At 42.8% G+C, this 21,948-nt stretch overlaps 1 protein-coding gene and 1 non-coding gene across 5 annotated transcripts in view; one reads left to right on the forward strand and one right to left on the reverse strand.

Annotated features, from left to right (window-relative positions):
* Plekha2 (pleckstrin homology domain containing A2) overlaps positions 1-21,948 on the forward strand; it is an 83,144-nt gene that overhangs the window by 51,647 nt on the left and 9,549 nt on the right. For 3 of the 4 annotated variants that reach the window (XM_078031240.1, XM_078031238.1, XM_078031239.1), the window contains 7 exons: positions 3,553-3,601; positions 5,063-5,160; positions 13,067-13,207; positions 13,725-13,871; positions 14,183-14,251; positions 14,647-14,717; positions 18,594-18,657. In XM_078031240.1, coding sequence (XP_077887366.1) covers positions 3,553-3,601; positions 5,063-5,160; positions 13,067-13,207; positions 13,725-13,871; positions 14,183-14,251; positions 14,647-14,717; positions 18,594-18,657 — 639 coding nt within the window. The remainder of the gene's footprint in view (positions 1-3,552; positions 3,602-5,062; positions 5,161-13,066; positions 13,208-13,724; positions 13,872-14,182; positions 14,252-14,646; positions 14,718-18,593; positions 18,658-21,948) is intronic. The other variant, XM_078031241.1, reaches the window with a different exon arrangement.
* Positions 17,010-17,095, reverse strand: LOC120884392 (small nucleolar RNA SNORD35). The gene has a single exon (XR_005726810.2). It is a non-coding gene; the product is annotated as a small nucleolar RNA SNORD35 (small nucleolar RNA).

A 21,948-nucleotide genomic window follows, 5' to 3' on the forward strand; every position in this document is an offset into this window, starting at 1 on the left:
CTTATTGCTATTTCAATAAGATCATTCCAGGTCCCAGGGCAGAGCCAAGCAGCACTCCAGGATCTGGTTTGGCTGTTGCTACTCCTGCCAGAGGGGCCCCAGCTCCACTTCCGGCCAAGGGAAGACAGGGTGGGGCTGGCTCTAGCAGTGCCCTGCTGCTGCTGCTGCTGCTGTGGAGCTAACCGCCTCTGGTCTGTGTTTGATCTGATAAGATCAAGTTCCTGAGTCCTTTTTTGAGCTGTGGAGCAACCCTATCTGCTTCACTTAGTAGGTGACCCATGCCCACTCCCCTCCACAAGTCTCTGGTCTCTTTTCATTGCTGGGTGTTTATAGGACCCGCCAGTTAACCTCAGTGGTGCAGGGACTAAACGGTGGCCACCTCAGGTGGGAGGATGTTTGCACTTAGATGCCCTCACTTGAAGCCAGACTATCAGATATCCTCGCCCACTTGCAGCTGCGCTGCTTCATGCAGGTCCTCTCCTCCTTCCCCATGTCCGAAGTCAGTACAGTAGCCTGACATGATCACCAACAGGCAGTGGCAGGCAGGAAGGGCTCACACCTCCTGGTGGCAGAATGTCAAGAGGGGTCACAGCCATATTTCCATACTAAATGAAACTCCTTCCTTGGTCTTTCTGGGGCACACAGAAACAGGTAGATAGGGTTTCATTTTTTCCTCTTGCTGTACTGTGACTTGAAGGGGACTAGTGTTTATAGTCTAGCTTTACTTCTTGGGAAGTTGATCAGGATGTTGAGAATGTTCACCCTTGAACTAATAGAACCGATCCTATTAGTTCAGGGATGAGTTGCTTTGCTGGGTAATCCCTGTGTGGCACAGTATAATGTATATGTGTGCACTCCCGTGTACCCCCTGACTGCAGATTGGAGGAGGATAGAAAAACAAGCAAAAAGCCCCCCACACTCTTTGGGTCCTTCACTTCCCACATTAAGCACAGGGGTAGGGTTCTCCCAGTGGAGGCTGCTACTGAGTTGTTTAAACAGACCATTTGTAATCCAGGCAGGGTGAAGTCAGTCGAGGGTGCTCTGTAGTCAATGATACATATGAGCGTCTCAGAGAAAAGGCCATTTTCTGAATAAACCAGAGTGAGTCTCTGGGTGCCAGACTTCAGTGCCATTCTTAAGCTGGATAAGTGGGCACTGAGGCCAAGACAGCTCTATATGGTCAGGGTTATATAGAAATGAAGTGCAGACAAGCAGATCATGGGCAAGAGTATGTATGGGAACATGGGTGCTGAGTGACAGTAAGAAAATGAGTCCTGAAAATCAGTATAAGACACACAAACAGGGTGACTGTCCACTGTGGTTCTGACCAAAATTAGGAAAACAAGATAGAATACGTCCAGGGCTGTGAGTTTATAGGGTGCCAGTATCCTGTGTGTTAACCCGTGAATTGTGCAGACACGAGTGTCTAAACTCAGGATATATGGGCTTTTCCTTTGTTTATGTCTTCATGTTTTTCAGACTTTTCTTAGGCCCTATGGCTTCCACCTCACATCATGCTAAACATACAAAAATGCATCCACTTCCTCATTAAATAGTATGGATACACATACATGCACATTCCCTGTCTCTTGCCTTGTAATGCCCTGTGCCACCTTGGGACTCTTATGAACAAGAAGACCTTCACCAGTTGTGGCCCCTCAGCTTGCACTTCTAAAACCATGAGCCAAAATAAACCTCTTTCCTTTATGATTAAAAAAAAAATGTGTGTATACATTCAAGATTTTAGCTACAAAATATTAGAAAGAGTGCACTTTGCTTTGGCATGATTTGGCTGTAACACACATAATTTATAATCAGCTCCAATTTCTGTACAGTCGTCTTGCAAAAGTACACAAGGATTTTTGTGAACTAAGATAATTTCAGCTCCAAATTGTTTTCAGATGTAATGAAAAAATTCTGCATGCTTAATTGAAAACTTGAAGTTGACTTAAGGTGACTTCTTATATTTAGTTAAATAGTTATCAGTGAGGTTGGTATAGTGTTATACAGGCATTTTATTACCACCTTTGTTGTGTATGTTGGAAGCCAGGTATTTTTTTCAGGTCACCATGCAGTTTTGCTCATGGACTTTCAGCATTTTGCCCATAGTTTCAAGTGTGGCACTGTTGTGATAAGCAGTGGGTTTTTAAAGGAAATGAGATATCAGAAACTATAAATAGTTCCTCCCTGAATGAGCACGTTCTGTGTGACAGGATAGGTAAGTGCCTTACCTGCACTATCATATTGAATCCTCACGTCAGCCCTATGAGAACATGATATGAAATGGAGGTCACACAGTTGAGACGTCTGTGATTTGAGACACTGTCTCAAATCCAAAGCCCAGGCTGTATTTACTGCCTGTCCTTCTTTTGACCTTTTATAGGGTTCTGTCATAGTTCCCATTTGAGTACTTGAGAAAATATTAATTTTAGTCAAGGAATTTGGGCAGGTCTATAAGAAAAAACTGACGATCAAGAGCAAGAACCTAGAGACTGGTGGGTCAGTCATTATTAGACCTTAGCAGTTATGAACCTTAAATTTGACTCAAGACTTCAGCTCCTTCCTGCCCTGTCTGTTAAACAGGAATCGCCCCTGGAGCCCTCAGGTGAGAACCAGAAAACTGGCCTGAGGTGGGAAGGGTACTGAGTATTCCCTCAGTACTCCTGGAAGGATAATGACAGTATGTGGACAGGTCTCCTGGGAAAGTGACTGCCTCTTTAGAGATTCCAGGTCGAGTGGTGGAGGCCCGCTCCAGTGAGGTTCAACCAGTCACAAGGATTGTCTCTGTGGTCATATTCTGATGGAATATGAGTTGTGTGAACTTGAGTGATATGGGTTTACATACGTAGATCCTCTGGAATGTACATGCAAGAGGTAGGATTGCAAAAGCTAAGAAATAAAGCAACAGGAGTTAGAAAGATACTTCCACTTTCTCATTCTCACCCCTTAAATACCTCAGTAGGATCTTGACTCCTCAGCCCCTCTCTGGGTTCATGGACAGTACTTATTTTCGTGGTCAGGGTAGATAGTAAGGCCACTGGTCAGTGTGTCCAAACGCAGTGAGTGTCAGGCTGCTTCCCCTTTCTGAGTGCTCTGATTAAAATCTATGTGTCTGTGGAAAGAACCCCTTCATTTTGCAGACTGTTTAAGAAGGGGAGTTGGTGGTTGAAAGAGGAACGGAATCCTGCTGGTGTGTATGGGACCAGGCCTGTCTTATGGGCTAAAAACAATCTTGTCAGGTCCCAGTGACTTTTAAACATGTTTTTACAAAGACAAGAAATTAACACAGATAAAAAGATAGCAGAAAACAGACTAACACAGATAAAAAGATCTCAGTGAGGTGGGGATTCTATCAGGGAGGAGCACACAGAGGGCTTCTAAGAAACAGGACTGATAATACCTGTTTCTTAATGGAGGTAATAAGTGCAGGATTCTCAATGGTTATTTCTTAAAATGTATACATATGTACAGTGTATTCTTTTTAATCTGTGGACAGTTTTCAACCCTGTTAGAAACAACATTCACATTTCTTTTATTTTTTATTTGATGTAGGTGAGCATAGCTACCCCAAAGCAGAAACCAAAAACTTCATTTTGCTTTGGTAAGTACTGAGCCAGGGATGGGTTTCTTAATACTTGTCTAGGAAGTTCCTCTTTTGCACGGAGACAGTCCTGTGATCTCATGTGAACTATACCCTATGTATGTGAGTGACTTAAATCACAGTGATGTTCCTGGGTGTCAAGTGATATCACCGTCTCTGGCCTTGCTGCAAAGATTGCTAATAACATAAGGACAGACCTGCCAGGACCAGTAACATTTTTTGTTTACTTGGGTGCAAAATATCTAGCACAAGTTTATGGAAATCTTTGTTTTAGAGTAGAGTAATTGTGTGCTCAAGGAAGGTGGAGACTCTCCAGAATGGGGATGAGAGGAGGGAGAATTCTGTTGATGGTCTCAGTGTTGCCAAATGAGGCTCAGTATCAGGGATGACATATGAAGCAGAGCCTTTCAGTGGATGACTCAAATCATTAAATTGTGAATTTGGTAGATCTGTCATTGAATTGTTATTTAATCTCCACTGAGTTTTCACAACTGTACTCAATGCTATGAGCAAATGCTGACAGATCATTTGTGTATCTAGGATAGATCTGAATGTAACCTTCAGGGGGCAGAGGTGTTTCTTACTGTGTCACTGCAGTGGCCTCAGCACTCAGAACGATTCCTGGTGAATCGTGGGTGCTCAGCAAATTTTTTTTTTTTTTAATGAATGAATGAATTCTGTCTACTTCATGAAGATTTTTTCCTATAATACAGGCTGATGTTGGGAGAGTGAAATTGTCCCTCGAGTCATCCTGTCTCCCAGCTTCCAGTTGGTTCAAGTTCCTTTGGTGCACTTACTCTCCATATCTTTCAAATATTATTACTAAACTCAAAAATGACTCAGGTTTTGTGGTCAGCAGAACTAAAATATATATATATATATATATATATATATATATATATATATATATATATATATATATATATATATAAATGATAATGAGCCCAGAAGTAAATGGTTGACCTAATGGAAAGACAATTGAAAATGAGGCCTAGGGCACAGAGTAGTTCTCTGGCAAGTTGTGTTCCACTTCCCAGCCACAGGCAGGACTCTCAATCCAGGCCTGTGGAAGCAAAGCACTGGGTCCATAATTCTGTGTGTATCATGTGACTGTCAGTCTCTTAGCACTGGTGTAAAGTTGTTCAGGGGTGTATCTTCTTGTTGGTAGACCAGCAGCCTCATCACCACAGAATAGCACATCAAGGCTGCTGCTCATGTTGTCACATGCCATTCCTTGGCCAATGAAATAGTCCTTACTTTTACAGATGGGAGAGACAGCAGTTGTCACCTGCTGCTTCCTGAATATCCATACAAGTGACTTAACATCACAGGGAATTTCTTGATCTGCTGTGTGGACTTCATCCATCTTGTCACCTCAAACACCTTAGGTTTGTGGAGACTTCTTGTGTGCCATGTAGTCTCACCTGGAAATTTCTCTCTCCTTACCTGTGACTTTTACAGTCATCAATGCCCTGTCTCAGAGGTATTTTCTTCAAGCCAATGACCAGAAAGACCTGAAGGACTGGGTCGAAGCCCTGAACCAAGCCAGCAAGATCACTGTACGTATGATTGCTTCTCCTTTTTGTAGTAAAAGTGCCCCTTCTCAGTTGTAGCCTGTTGGGGTGGGGGAAAACTCAGACGGCAGCAGGGACTTTCCCAGGAGCTCAATTTTCTCCTGCCTCAACATTCTCCTGCCCCTTGGCTCACAAACCACAATTTGACCCAAGAGTTTGAGTTTGAATCAAGTTCAAGGGGAAGTTTATGGAGGGTCCCCTTTGTGCTTTCTGGGAGGGCTCCTGGTCAGTCATGTTCTGGGTAATTCTGGAATGCTGATTCAGAATGTGGTAAGATTGGAAAATGGATTGCTGACTCCGACAAGAAGAGTAAGGGGGAAAGTGTATCGAGAAGGGAAGTCAGAACTTCTGTCCTGACTTGGGGGGATACTCTTCTTATTTACGAGGCCACCTGGAGGATCAGGCGGGCTATTTACCAGTCTGTCCTGGAACGGTCTTCCATTTAAAAGTCTCACCAAACAGGTTCATGGACTATTATGAATACTCTTGTTTTCCTTGACGTGGCTAATGAAGAATTATGCTTTCCTTAACTTGGCTAATGAATTATTTCTTTTCCTTACAAACACAAAAAGAGAATAGGAGGAGTGAGAATTTGGGAGAAGGAATATTACAGTCAGCTTTCCATTAGTATGTCAAAATAGCTTATAAGGAGGAAAGGTTAATTTTGGATCATGGTTTCAGAGATTTTAGTTGATAGTAGGCTTGGCCTTGTTGCTTTGAGCCCCTGTTGGCACAGGGCATCATGGTGGGAGTATGTGGTGAAGGAGGCCTGTTTGCGTCATGGCAGCTGAGAAGCAAAGAGAGAGACAGGAAGGGGCTGGAGTGTTATTATACATTTCAGAAATATGCCCCCAGTGACTTAACTTCCTCCCACCAGACCCCACCTCCAGTTCCCAGCAGCACGGTTGTCTAGCAGCCAGACCTTCAATACATAGATCTTTGGGGACACTTATCCAGCCATGGCAAAAACCTATGTTTGGGGGAAAAAAGAAACGTTCAAGGCAGACAAGGCAGGCAGATTCTTGACTTCCCAAACAAGGCTTGTTTGCTGAAAAGTTTGAATTTCTCTATTATATAGTCGGACACATTTATGTGAGTGACTTCCAATAATAATAACAACGATGTGCCAGGGCAAACGTTATCCCAGATACTCACGGTTCCTATGAATAAATTAATAGATGAAATCTGTACAACTATGTAGCATTTTTGTTGATAGACCCAACCAGAGAGTAAAGTTGAGTCTCTTAAGTTGTTTAGCTGGTTAGTTCTCATTCTGGTAAACCTTGGAAAACCCATGAGAAGAGAGAGTAAGGCAAGGAGGGGACACGGAGGCAGTTGCTAACTCACACGCTCAGGTGGGCTAGCCGTGTGCTTATGTACGTGGGTCTGGAGGGCTGAGTATAGTAAGTGTTTTCTTCATTCATGTTGCAGGGAGGTCTTCCTCAAAATCTTCCAGAATTTGAGGTTTCTCTCAATGCTAATACTTGACTGTTGTTCTGAGTTTCTTCCTAGGTTCCCGCCTCCACTCTTGCCAGTAAACAGATCTGAACAGTCCACAGCAAAGAGCTGTGATTTGCTTTTCTTTCCTCCCCGCTATTCCTCTTCCCACCAGTGTGCGTGTGCCCCCACCCCCATGCCGGGGTTTGAAATCAGAGCTTCACACATGCTAAGCTCATGCTCTACTCTAACCTTCTTTAAAAAAAAAAAATGGCTAGGTTAAACCCTGGGCCTCATGTGTGAAAAATACGTGTTTCTACCACTGAGCCACACCTTCTCCTCCTTCAGCTATTTGTCTTTCTTTTGTGCCTTGAACATAGAGTTGCTGAAATCATCCAGTGTCTCCTGCCTCTTCTCTGGCCTCACAGAGCAGAAGTGATAGGATACAGGAGTGGGAGGGAGCCCAGAGGACAGAAGATCAAAGGCGTGCTGGAATGTCAGAGCCTCCTTCAGCCTCCACAGTCCCCAGGATCTCCTTGTTTTCCTTGGCTTAGTTATATAGTGCACCTTCTGTATCTGTAGATTCTTTAACCAGCCGTAGATCAGAAATATTTTTCAAAGCTGCATCTGTATTGAACACGTGCAGACTTTTTTTCCCCTATCATTATTCCCTGATCATTATAGTAAAACAACTATTTCCATACCATTTCTATTATATGAAGGTATTATTAATAAGTCATCTAGGGTTGGTTTAATGTATATAGGAAGATGTGCATAGGTTCTATGCCTAGACTGCACTGTTTTATATAAGGGACATGAGCATCTGCAGATTTTGGTATCCTAGGGGATCCTGGCACAAATCCCCCTTGGATACCAAGGAGCAGTCATGTGTCTTGTCTCTTCGCCTCTCCTGCCAAAGGTTCTGTGGAATGAAGGACCTCCTAAATCTTTTTGTATCTTGAGAGGATTTACTCCTTTTTCCTCTTTTTTGTAGCATCTGTCCTTCCATATGGAGTTGGAATGAGTTGGGCAGATGTGGAGCTCTGATACCACGTGATGAAATGCATATTTATTTTAAGACACCATATGTGCAAAGTGAGGCACCAGACACTTTGGGGGACACAGATAGGAAGGACTAAACAGATAATGTAGTGAGCGGGGCTCCCACTCATTCATCCTTCACGGCAGTCTTGTGAGACGAATGGTTTTTCTGCCGTTTTAAAAATGAGGAACGTGGAGGTTGGAGTCTTGCCTGAGGTCAGGAGATCAGCAACTGGTAGAGTCGGAATTCTAACCCAGGTCCCTTAACTTCCAAGACCTGGGAGTTTACAGTTTATAAAATCATTACAAATAAGCACCAGTAGTAAAATACGTCAGATTACACACCACTTTTGCGTATGGCTTCATTTTAGCCTCATAAAAACCTCAAGTAAGAAGGGCAAGTGTTATTATCCCTATTTATAAGTGAGGAAATGGAAATACCTGGAGATTAAAGTATTTGCCCAAGGTCATGGAGCCAGGATGGATCGAGTTTTTCTACCCACAGATCACTGTTCATTTTATGCTGTGGTCCCTACGATTGAAGACATGTTCAGCATATGGTATTTAAAGAATTGGGCTTTCTCAGAATATTAGCCTTCCTGTATTCATTTTCTAGGGCTGCTGTAACAAACTAGGTGGCTTAAAGCCAGGGAAATGTATTCTCTGACAGTTCTGGAGGCTAATGTCTGAAATCAGGGTGTTGGCAGGGCTGCAGTCCCCTCTGACTGCTCTAGGGGAGACTCTTTCTTGGCCTTGCTGCTTCTGGTGGCTTCCAGAGATCCTCCACACTCCTTGGCTTTTCGCTGCATCACTCCATGTCTACCTCTGCCTTCTTCCCTGTGTGAGGACACAGGTGTCCTCTCTTCTTATAACACCTATATAGGTGTCCCCAGTTGGACTTAGGGCCCAACCTGAAATAGTATATGACCTCATCTTAATTTAACAGATTACATCTTCAAAAACACTGTTTTCAAATAAGACCACATTCTGAGGTTATGGGTGCACACTTTTATTCAGCTCACTACATTTCCCCCAAAATTTGCAAATTAAATGGAGCACAACTTTTTTCCCTAAAAGTGGGTTATTCCTCATAGTATTATAGCCACACCAGACAGGAAGAAAAAGGAGTCCTTGTGAATTTTATTTCACGTTGCAGGTGAGACGCACATGGATCTCTCTCATCCGAGGATACTCTGCAGACGGGTGGAAGAGGCACACTGTTAATTAGGCCTCTGGAATATGAATGTCCAAAAGAACAGCCTTGTTTTCAAGCTATAGTGCTCGGTTGTGGTTGAGATTCTTTTCCACAGGCTGACTTTCAAGTCTCAGGATGTAAAACTTCCTTAAAGCCTCTACATGGTTAGTCAGAAGCAGCCCAAGATACAGGGACATAGTAGTGACAACCCCATGGCCCATGTGTGCTGACAAGATTCTAAGAAACGCAGCAGCTGAGTGTCTTTGTCTTTTTCTGTCTTCAGCAACTAAATAGTTCCTTCTTTTCCAGGTTCCAGGAATTCATTTGAACGATTTGGGGAAATTACTGCTGTTCCATGGTGATGATATCACTAAATACCCCAGCAAAAATTAATATCCCTAAAAAAATTTGATCCCACAGTGACAAGAGTAACAGAAAATTAAAAAGTACCCCTCGAGTTGGTAGCGATAATTAGCAAAGGGGAGCAAGCATCCACAGGGCAAGTTACTCAGCTTTAATGAGCTTCAATTTACCTCATGAATAAAATGGAGAAAATCACACCAACTTGATAAGACTACCTAAGAATCAGAGATAATGCAGTGAATAGCTTAGTAGCCTGCCTGGCACTGAATGGGGCCACCACAGGGCGGTGGTGGGGTGTCCCAAAGCTGTGGTAACTGCTCTGTTTCTCAGAAGGAAAGAAGAAGGTGGAATTTCTGGTATGATCTGTAGAAATCATCCTATGTGTGTCCACAGAGTGGATTGGCCAGGAAGAGAGGTCTCATCTTGTTTCTTGAGACCTACCATAAATCACAGTGGTCTTATACTTCACACTCAGTGGACACCAAATGGTGTGGTCTTTGGTCTCTGTCCTGGGCAGAGTTTTCCCGTAGCTCTGAGCTTGGAGCTCTTGAAAGTGTCTGGCTGCTTAGGTCTCTCTGACTCACGGGCTGTAGAGGAGGTGGCAGAGGACTTGGGCTTCTCTCCTGAGATCGATAGCTCCTTGGCTGGAAGATAGACACAGGGTGTTGTTCCTGTGAATTGGCTGGGAGTCACTTCTCAATCATGGCTTCAGGCAAATGATTCGACTGTTGGGCCTCTCTTTCTCTCTTATAAAGTGAAAGATTTCGTCAGAGTTTTCAGACTCTAGGATAAGTGAGTGAATTGGACAAGGATGAAAAAATAGGACAGTAGAAATGAGGATATTGAAGAAAATGGTCAGGACCGTGACAGAGTGAAGACTGCACTCCCCATCTTGTGAAAGGATTGCTGCTAAGCTGAAAAATCTGGATTTTTTTCAATGTGAAAATGTTAAACGTACATTGAAAAATACACTGTATAGTCAAACAAAACTGTGTGGGCAGAGTCTGCTTGTGGCCTACCAGTTTGCAACTTCTGGCCAATGGTTTCTAGCTAATTATAAAAATTCTACGGTTTGCTCCATTACACTATTATAACTGATGAGGAGAAAGAGCTCATTCTTCAAAAAGGACTTTTTTCACCATTTGTGAAATATTAATTAAAAATTTTCATAATACATTTATATTCTTATTTGTGTTTCTAGAGCATTTAAATGTGTGTACTACTTGAGAACTATAACAACTATTCTAACATCATGTTGTTCCCCTTTCCATTTGATTGAGATGATTTTATAGTTTAGATCTTGAATGTCCTCCAGAGGCCTACGTGCCTTAGCCCATTGTGCTTTGGGGAGGTAGTGGAACCTTTAAAAGGTGGGACCTAGTAGAAGGAAGTTGGGTTATTGGGGGGTGTGCCATTGAAGGCGATATTGAGATCCTGACCCCTTCCTGTCTCTCTTTACTTCCTGGCTTCCATGAGGTAAATAGGTCTCCTCCACCATAGGCATCCACCATGATGTACTATGTTTCCACAGGCCCAAAGCAATGGGTCCAAGCAACCACAGACTGAAACTTCTAAATCAAAACAAACCTTTTTCCTTATGGAAAGTTAACTAACAGATGGTTTAGGCCTACAGAGGTTCAATGATTTGCTGAAGGTCACTCACATTGTTGGTGACAGGTCAGAAGTTATACTCCAGGCCTTCTGGCTTCAGAGCTCATGCATCCCTGATTTTATACCTTATACAGATTGGCTACCCCTTATCTGAATCTCTTGGGACCCGAGGTTTTTTGGATCTTAGGTATTTTTCAGATTTTGAAATATTACATGGAAAAATCTTGGGGATGGAACCCAAGTTTAAACACAAAATTTATTAATGTTTCATATATATATATTATACACATTACCTAAAGGTATTTTTTACTATGTTTTTAGTGTACCTGTATTTTTAAAACTTTTTTTGTTCTTTTTAGTTATATATAACAGTAAAATGTGTTTTGACATATCATATATACATGGAATATAACTTCCCATTTTTGTGGTCGTGCATGATATGAAGTTACACTGATTGTGTATTCATATATGAACATAAGAAAGTTATGGATTCATTCTACTGTTTTCTTATTTCCATCCCATCCCCCTATCCATCCTGTCCAATCCAGTGAACCTCCTCCTATTGTGATTCAGGATCTGCATATCAGAGAAAATATTGAGCTTTTGGTTTTTTGGGATTGGTTTATTTCATTCATCTCCATTTTTATCCATTTACCAGCAAATGCCATAATTTTGTTCTTCTTTTGGCTGAATAATATTACATTGTGTGTATATACCACATTTTCTTTATCCATTCATCTGTTCAAGGGCACCTCGGTTGGTTCCAGAGCTTAGCTATTATGAATTGAGCTGCTATAAACATTGATGTGGCTGCATATTATATATGCTGATTTTAAGTCCTTTGGGTATATATCAAGAAGTGGGATAACTGGGTCAAATGGTGGTTCCATTCCAAGTTTTCTAAGAAATCTCTAAACTGCTTTCCAGAGAAGTTGCACCAATTTGCAATGTATGAGTGAGTGTACCTTTTTTCTCACATCTTTGCCAACGTTTATTTTTACTTGTATTTTTGATAATTGTCATTCTGACTGGAGTGAGATGAAATCTTAGGTAGTTTTAATTTTCATTTCTCTAACTAGCGGTGTTAAACATTTTTACATATATTTGTTGAACCTTTGTATTTCTTCTGTGATGTGCCTGCTCAGTTCCTTGGCCCATTTATTGATTTGGTTATTTGTGAGGTTTTTTTGGTGTTATGTTTTTTGAGTTCTTTATATATCCTGGAGATTAGTGCTCTATCTGAGGTGCGTGTGGAAAGATTTTATCCCATTCTATAGGTGCTCTCTTCACATTCTTGATGAGTTCCTTTGTTCTGCAGAAGTTTAATGCCATCCCATTTATTGATTTTTGATTTTACTTTCAGGGCTTTAGGAGTCTTGTTGAGGAAGTCGATTCCTAAGCTGACATGATGGAGAATTGGGCCTGCTTTTTCTTCTAATGGGTGCAGAGTCTCTGATCTAATGCCTCAGTTCCTGATCCACTTTGAGTTGTGAATGTACCTGTATTTTTGGCTGCAAGTCATCACATGAAGTCAGGTGTAGGATATTCAGAGTAGAGATGCTCAACCTGGGCATGTGCGTTTGTGGGTGTGCATTTGTGCATACACATGTGGCACTGGGGGGTGGAACTCAGGGCTGAGCAGATGCTCAGCAAGTGCTCTGTCGCTGCTACACCACAGCCTTCCCACGTGCATTCTTAGCTGTTCCACCTGATGAGCTGGCTCCCTCCCATCTTTGCATTCCTTTTTCCTTTTTTGCCCTCCAGGTTGCAGATTCCACAGCTGTTGTGTGGAGACCTCTCCCAACTGCTCCATTTCCTGTAGTTTCCCTGTAGCATTCTGCCTCAGCTCTCACTTACTTTCTTTATGGCAGGCACCATCATTTGTAGATACTCTGAATGTTTTTCTACCCAGTTTTTGGTCAGTCTCACTTATTAGTTTTTGGTTCCAGAAGGGCAGGGACTCATGTCTGTTTTGTTGGATGTTTAATCTCTTGTTTGCAGCTGTGGAAGGGCTGGCTTGTAGTATAGGTGCTCCATAAATTTGTCAAGAGAGAGTGTAATAGGTATGGAGGGGTTGCTGGCTGAACTCATGTTGAGATATGGATCAATGAAAGGACTGCGGAGGAGATAGGAGTCTTACTATAATTTGGTGCATTGGCTTTTCTTCCCACCCTATCTTGCTCTTGGCTCCCCACTTTTCCTAAGCCTTCTGTTCCCCACTGACCTCACTGTCATTCTTCCCAGGTACCCAAAGGTGGGAGCCTTCCCCTGGCTACTGAAGTTCTCAAAAGCCTAACAACTCCTGCAGCCCTAGACAAGAAGCCACAGGTGGCCTACAAGACTGAGATCATCGGAGGGGTGGTGGTACACACACCCATCAGCCAGGTGCTGGGGCTTGGCTCGGGCTGCTGAGGGTGGCAAGGATATGGAAGTATCCATGATGTGCCAGTCATGTGCATCGAGGAGTGTGCCAAGAAAAAGATAGATGGGAGTAGGGGAGCTAGCGCAGAAAGGTGATCAGAAGAATACAGTGCAGGGTGGTTGTGAGTAATGGTGGTACAGAAATCAAGGCCAGTGCATCTCCAAGTTGTGACTGTACAAGACTCAGGAGATGACTTGTAGGATAGCAAATAAGGCTGCTGTCCCTCCTCCCATTCTGGTATCTATGCCTTTTTCTGGTTTGCATTTTCTATTCTTCCCTTTCATCTGGGTCTGTCCAACATCCCTGAGTCTTACTGTATGACAGTACCCAATAGAATGTCTTATCCAGTGCAAAGTCAATGTTTATTTATTCTTTGACTAACATAAAAGAGATAAGAGATCCAAACCGAGGGAGGGAGAGGGGGCTGTGACTGAATAGAAGAGCCAGGGAGGTGCTAACCCTGACACTGCTTCCTTGTAGAATGGCGGGGATGGACAGGAAGGGAGTGAGCCAGGGTCCCATGCCATCCTTCGAAGGTCTCAGAGTTACATCCCCACATCAGGCTGCCGTGCTTCTACTGGGCCTCCCCTCATTAAGAGTGGCTACTGTGTGAAGCAAGGGAATGTGGTGAGTGCTACACAGGTGCCCATCAGGGTTCTGGTGGCTCCTTGGAGCTAGTGGGTGTGGATGTAATAGAGGGGAGGGGAGAATGAGAGGAGGAGCTACAGTCCTCTGTGCTAGCCGCTGTCCAAGCCTGTGTGCTTTGGGGACCAACTGTTGGCCCGATGTGTCACATATTGCTTCTGAAAGGAAGCCTTTGCTCCTGTTCAGTGTGGTAGCCTGGCTTCCACGGAGCCGTGACCCTGGGAGTTTTACATTAGAACACCCTCTGCAATGCTGGGGACAGCTTCCCAATATCCAGCTCTTTTTCATTTCAGCGGAAGAGCTGGAAACGTCGCTTCTTTGCCCTGGATGACTTCACCATCTGCTACTTCAAGTGTGAGCAGGTTGGTAGTAGCTTTGGGGGGCCTTTCTGAGAGGTCATAGAAATGAAGAGGTACATGAATACACACCCGTAGGAAAGTGTGAAGGAGTGGAGACATGGGCACATACAGACTCCAAAGGTACCTCTGTCTTATGACCATCCATCTTATTGCCCATATTTACCATGATATTAAAGTGACCTTGATGTCCTTCTGTCTTCAGTGCAGTATGTTGCTGGGTGGAGCTACAGAATAGCTTAGTTTTTTTTTTTTTTTTCTCTTAGTGATTGTTCTGAGACCAGGTTGTTGGTCATACTGGGGTTAGCCAACCATCTCGGAGAAAGGGGCATTTGTTAGCTGATCTGGGCCATTGGGTTGTGGGAACAACCTCATTCATTATCTTTCCCTTTTTCAACCAGGACCGAGAACCACTGCGCACTATATATCTCAAAGATGTTCTCAAGACCCATGAGTGTCTGGTCAAATCTGGGTAATTATCTCTGCTTATTTTTTTCTTTTCATTCTTTCTTTTTTTTTTTTTTTTTGGTACCAGGATTGAACCCAGGGTCACTTAACCACTAAGCCACATCCTTGGCTCTTTTGTACATTTATTTAAAGACAGGATCTCACTGAGTTGTATAGGGCCTTGCTAAGATGCTGAGGCTGTCTTTGAACATGCCATCCTCCTCCCTCAGCTTCCTGAGCTGCTGCGATTACAGACTTGCGCCACTGTGCCCAACTTCTGCTTACTCTTTTCTGATCAAAACCTCCATTTGCTTTCTTAAATCTTCATTTTGTACCCTTCTGAGGCTCCCTTTCAGAGTCGTCTTCTGGGGACAGGGGTGTAGCTCAGTGGGAGAGGGTGGGCTTAGCATGTACAAGGCCTTGGGTTCAATCCCCTGCACCAAAAAAACACAAAAAACCCATAAGAAAATAAACAAAACCCAAGAGCAACAGAAAATTCCTTCTAAGAGCAAGGTAAGGTAAGGACCCTCATATCTTGTAGCTGACTCACTGTATCCAAGCTGTTACAGGGATGAGATCACACTGAGCAAACTTACCTTTTCCCATTAGGTAATAGTTTCTTAGGAGACTCCTCTCTAAAATAATTTCTCTTGGAGGAAAAGAAAAAATATGGTAATGAGAAAGGGAAAGGGAGTGGAGCTCAGATGCTTCTCAGGTGTTAGATGCTTTTCCTCCAGGAGGACGAGGTTAAGAGGAGAACTTTGCCTTTAGATCACTAACTGCAGTGCTGGTCAGATCACTGCTGATGCCAGTGCTTCAAGCCTGAATTTCTTTGGCCTCTTCTCCTTTAGACCTTGATGTCCCATTAACACAAGGGCGATTCATAACATTTCCAGGTTACTATCATTGGGCAGGATGAGCCAGTTTTTGTTGTGATTTTTTTCTTTTTCTTCTTTTTTTGATGCTGGAGATGAAACCTGGGGCAGTTTGTGCATGCCAGGCAGGCATGCTCTCTGCCACTGAGCTATACCTCCAGTCCTGAACAAGTGTTGTTGTTGTTTTTTCCTAAACAAGTGGTTTTTTTTTTTTTGGTAGTATTTTTTTTTTATACACAATAACTTTATTTATTTTTATGTGGTGCTGAGGATGAAACCCAGGGCCTTGCATGTGCAAGGTGAGTGCTCTACTGCTGAGCCATAACCCCAGCCCCTAAACAAGTGATTTTAATATGTTCCTCTTAGGAAGTGGTTGCCTTTGAAGTGCTGTGGTACATAGCATGAATTTGGGACTTGACAAGCGAATAGCCCACATTTAACCCCAAATACAGATATCCCCAGAACTATACTATACAGACCCCCAAGGGCATCTGGCATGTAGAAATCCTCTTTTTGGGCCATCAGCGTGCAGTCTTAGAACCCTTGTGTTTGTTGTCCTGTGTTCTGTAGACTGTGCATGTAGAGCTCACATACATCATCACAGAGACTATTAGCAGCAGGCAGCCTATTCTCCCATGAAGGCATGAGACAATATTACATGAAAATATCATGCTGTGGGACCCAAGGAGGCTGGGGAAGAATCATTGGACTGGGTCTTGCAAGTGGCAGTTGCAGAGTTTAGAGGATTGGGGAGGTTCCCAGTGATAATTTATAATTTATGAAAGTAGCTAAAGACGGAAGTTCCAGATGTGTGGCTCCAGAGGGAGGCAGTGGGCAGAAGAAGAATAGGGCATGATTAGATCCTGGGAGGTCCTTCATGGTTGCTGGCCTGAAAGGCTTGTGCAGGTGAGAGATCACCTACATGTTGAGGTAGCTTAGAGAACCAAAGTAGGGTTCCATCCTCAGATCCTTAAGTTTTCCCTAACTCTTATTCTGACAGAATTGCACTAAGCTCTTGAGTGAAAGAAGTCAGGGAGTTGAAGCCAGCTGGGAAGGGACCTGCAGCTTCCAGGTCCGGTAGATGGTGTGGCTTCTCTAGAATCCAGTTAGGAGAATTCAGGACATCTGGATAGTCAATGTACGTAGAATTGAAAGGGAATATGCAGCTGGGAAGGAGATGTGAAGGGGGTGCTTTCCTTTCCTCTCTGTATTCGATTTTGTGATTGCATTGCATATGCATTAATAGTCTAAAAGGTTAAATCATTTTAGCCACCAAAGAGCCATCTCTATTCAGAAACACTATGTCAAGTGCTATGCTTTATACTAGATGCCTTCTGTATCTTTTCAGTGACCAGCTCAGTAAGGGATGTCTTCTCATTTCTATTAAACACTTGGTTACAAATACCTTTTTCTTGAGTAGAGTCAGATCCCCGCCCCCCCGCCCACTGGCATCAGCTGAACGTGTGGCATTTTCGGCACTGCCCACAGTGGCATCTGCAGACCATTGTAAGAAAAGACATCATCTGCCAGTATTGGGTGCTTCACCAGTGAGCAAGATTCCCAGCCCTTTTTATATTCTGAGACAGGATCTTGCTCACTTGCTGAGGCTGGCCTTGAGCTTGTGAACCCCTGTCTTAGCCTCCTGAGTTGCTGGGATCATGGATGTGCATCACCACAAGCAGTGGAATTTGACCCCAGTTCTTTCTGACCAGTGGTGTCAATCCTTTTTTATGCAGTACCTATTGTCACTGGCCAACCTCCTGCCAATTCCTTCCAAGTCTGCATTCAAAAGTCGACACCTGCTCATGACCAGTCCTTTCTAGGAATGAGTCTGATTCTTTGTGTGTAACACAAAATTTACTAACGTCTGATTGTGTAGTCTTGTTCTCTTAGGTTCTTTTATTGGGTAGGAATTATATTTCCTGCAGCCACTGGATAGACCCAGCAGGCATTTAATATTGTAAATGATTTTGGCCAATTTGAGGTTTGTCCCTGAGCATCTGTTATTTCTTATTCTCTTTTTTGCAGAAGTCAGAAAACCCATATGTACTTTGAAGCAGATATTAAAGTGGTTTACTCTCATCTTCATTTTTTTCTCTTTAGTTTTTGTCTTCTGGGCCCAGGACAGAAAGCAGGAATTGAGGATAAGGTTGCTGCTCAGGGGGAGGAAGGCTGTAGAAGTGGAGAATTTGATCCTTAATAGAAGCAAATGGCATTGGAATATTTAAAAGCCTAGACTCTGGAATCAGACTTGGGTCCAGTTCTCTGGCACCATCCACATATATATCATTGAAACTCTCCAAGCCTGGCTTTCTTCATCTATAAAGTATGGAAAATCTTTAGATGCCTCACGGGATGGTTGTGAAGATTGCATAACATAGGGTGGTAGCTGTTAACTCAGAGCAGAGCACTTGCCTAGCATGTGTGAGACACTGGATTTGATCCTTAACACTGCATAAGAAGGAGGGAGGGAGAAGGGATGGATTGAAGAAAATAAAACTGTAGGAGGTGGGGGGTGTGATGGATATTAAACAGGAGGTTTTGGAAGGAAAGAAGCTTTAATCTTGTTGGAACTGGTGGTGGTGGTGGGTGGTGGTGTCCATCAGAATAGCAAAGAATTCCTGAGACCTTTGAAGAGATGAGCCTGGAGGGAATCCCCAGAGTGTTTTTGAGGCAGTGGCTAAAGGAGGAATGGCTTGGACACCCCTGCCCATCTTTTATTTTTTATTTATTATTTTTTAAAGAGAGAGTGAGAGAGAGAGAGAGAGAGGGGATTTTTTAATATTTATTTTTTAGTTTTTGGCAGACACAGCATCTTTTGTTTTTTTTTTTTTTTGGTATGTGGTGCTGAGGATGGAACCTGGGCCGCACGCATGCCAGACGAGCGCGCTACCGCTTGAGCCACATCCCCAGCCCCCATCTTTTATTTTCAATGGTAGTGGATACTGGTGCCTAGACTTAGTATCAGTGAAGCTCAGAATATATGCCAGTATGCCCAGTAACTTCCTTTCTCTTTCTCTGTCTAGTGATCTCTTAATGAGGGACAACCTGTTTGAAATAATAACAAGCTCCCGGACCTTCTACATACAGGTAAAGTGCTCACCCAGAGAAGACTAGCATTCCTTTTCTGTTTACAGTGTATTTATAGACCTCGCCCTTTCATTTATTTTCTCTTTTCTTTTGCTTGAGGTTTCCATGTGGTAAATTTAGCCCCTAATAGTCTTGAGTCCCATTTTATTCTAAACAGGATGTTTGCCTGAAGCTTCCCAACCATAAAATAATAAAGCAGGTTGAGCCACTGTACTGGAGAACGAGAGTTTCTACCAACTGCTCTCAGCTGCTGGGCTCCAACTGAGCAGAGAAAAGGAGAACTGGTCAGGGATTTCACTTCTGCTTTGGAGGGTATTTATAAGTCCTGTCTGTGTATGGACATCACTGTGTGCGAATGACAGAAGCACAGAGGGCCCTGTGCAGGCACCAGGTGCAGAGCCCAGCTGCACAGAGAAAGCCATTGTTTGGATTCTGACAGTTCACTTATCAGAAGCTTCTCCCCTCCACCCACGACTTTGGAGTTGTCCCAACCCCTTCTAAAGTCATAGGAGCTAGCAAGGCAGATTTCCAAGCAGGGCCTAGACATTCAGGGCCAAGTCCCTAGCCCATCCTGGCTGGCGATCTGCAGAGAGTATGTTGATCTCCTGCATTGTGCTGATGAGGGATTTCTAACATTAAAACTGATGCACAGTGTGCTGGCTTAAATGCAGGCTGCCCAACTCCAGCTTTTGTGTTAGGCAGCTCTCTTTCTTTTCTACCCCCCACTAAACACCCTCCTTTCTGTAGGGGATCAGACCCTTTTCCTGTTTCTTGGGCAGTGGCTCCTATGATTCCAGTGTTCCTCTGCCTGCACCCAGCAGACATAATAGTGGACTGAATCATCAGCAGACAGTGCCCATTCAGACAAGCACATACCTTCCAGGAAGAGATAAGAGGAGGCTTTGGAGCAAACTGGACTGGGGAAAGGGTCACTGTGGTATTAAAGCTACTTATTCACTGGCACCATGGCCATGTAGGGACAAGGTTGAGCCTGTAGATGCAGCAAGGGAGCGTCTAGTCCTTGAACTCAATGGAGTTTGTAGAGTAATGCTCAGGATAGCTAGGCATTTTGTGTTGGTTTGGGGTCACCACATTAAAACAGAACCAATCCTGAACCTAAGAGAGAGTTCTAGCCAAGTTAACAGGCAGTTAAAACCCAATGATGGGGTAGGGGAGGGAGTTTGGATAGGTGAAGCTGAGGTGTGTTTGCAGGGTAGTACAACCGTTATATGCCATAATGTTGAATGCGTGGCCTAGAACTTTACGGCACAAAAAGTCAACCTTAATATATTCAAGTTGAAAAAAAAATTAGGAGGTCAGGTGATCACTGCATGAAATGCCCAATGTGCCAAAATATTTTAAATGTATTCCAAATATGAAACGAGCTCCAAGAAAGGAGTGAGGGAATACAAATCAGAAAATAGTGTGATTGGCATGATTGCTGCCATTAGGACTTGTAAGAAGGTCTTTTCTGCAAGTCTTAGGGAAGATTTCCTGAAGGGAGATACATCTTTGCTGGGTCAGGGGAAGAATAGTGCAGGCAAAAGAGCAGCACTTAGGATCAAGAGCCTGGAGGTGAAGGAGTGAAGAACCTGAGGGGGCTGGGCAGCTAGGTGCCTTGGTAGACAGCTTGTTCTTTATCCTGAGTTAGTGCCTGGGAAGTTAAATGAAGGGACTGCCCCGTCAGGTTTGCCTTTAAATATGGCATGTGGACTTGGGCAAATTATTTAACTTTCAGAGCCTCGTTTTCCTTAACTGTAAAATGCTGTTTGTAGATTGTGTGGCCCAGTGCAGTGCAGAGGACACAAGACAAGGGAGGACTAGGATTTGGTTGGATGAAGGGAGAGAAAGGGGAGAGGTCCGGATAATGCTCAGATGTTTAGCTTGAGTATCAGTGTGGCTGATGGTGTCTGTCACGTTCATGAGAACACAGAAGGGGGAAACTACTAAGGGGATGGGCATAGGTGATTGTGAATTTACAGTACTTGTGAGACTTCCAAGGAGACATGTTGTGAGGACCATTGACTAGTTGATGCTTAACACATTGATGATACTGAATATCTGTCAAGTGAATGATGGTGCTGGTTGTAAGATAGTGATTATAAGAAACCTGGGCTGAAGATATTGATTTATGAAACACAAAACCCAACCAAGAAATGTTCAGAAGACATTGTATTATCTACATGAGTGTATACACGATTCCTGAAAGAGGCTTATCACTTCTGTCCTCCTTTCCTTTCAACTCCCCACATTTCTAGGATAAAAGGATACTGGCACCACCCTGAACAAATTATGAGTAAGTGATCAAATTAGTTTATAACACCGAACTCAGAATGGAAAATAAGAGAAGATATAGATGAAAATAATCATTAAAAGTATTTGTTAGTTCATTTAGAAGTGGAAACTATAAACTCACTATAAGCTGTTATATTAACTTATAAGTTATCATGAAAAATAGCTTTTTTAAAAATTATCAAGAAAAGAAGTAGTGTTTTTATATTTTGGTAAATCTCTTCAATGGCTGGGCTTAGTAGATGACAATAGGATTCTCATTATCTGCTTCTGCATTCTATCTGTGGCCATATGTTGTTTTGATTAAGAAATATGAAAGTCTGGCTTTACACAAATATGTACTGGAAAAGAGTTTTATAAATATCCTTTTTAGATAATCTTGAATATTTTTCTTTGATTCTATACCAAAGCTTGACAAATGGTAATTTCTTGATGTTTAGATACAATGTGGAATCTGAAGTAATATCTATAAACTTTTATATTCTTACATTAGAATCTGTTAGTCAGTTTTACACTTCGAATAGATACTTTTTATCCATGCCAGCCTGCATTACTCATTTGGAAAATACTGGTCTCAGTGAGGTACGCAGATCTTCAAAATGTTGACTCATTTTATTATGTAATATTTAAAAATCACAATCTTTAATATTACTAGCAAAGTTTTTATGTATGGAAATTTGTTGAGCTCATGGAGATAGGGACAAGTCTTCTGAGATTCTAATTTTTGCTTGGAATGCTCAACATTTACCATTGGCAAAAAAAAAAAAAAATACTGCCATAATTTGTCCTCAGTGTTATAGGCTCATTTTATTCATTTTTGAAGAAAAAATACTGCCAAATTTCTAAGTGTGAATAAATTAGACTGAGTTCATGTGTCAGTTATTTGTTCCAAGTGAAAATCATGTGCAAAGGGTAAAAGAATGTGACTACTTCTGTAGTTTGGTACTGAGGTGCCAGAGGTTTTACCTTCCATGCCATAATGGCTTTCTGACCTGCCTC

The sequence above is a fragment of the Ictidomys tridecemlineatus genome, chromosome 14 (genome assembly GCF_052094955.1).
Source record: "Ictidomys tridecemlineatus isolate mIctTri1 chromosome 14, mIctTri1.hap1, whole genome shotgun sequence".
NCBI lineage: Eukaryota > Metazoa > Chordata > Mammalia > Rodentia > Sciuridae > Ictidomys > Ictidomys tridecemlineatus.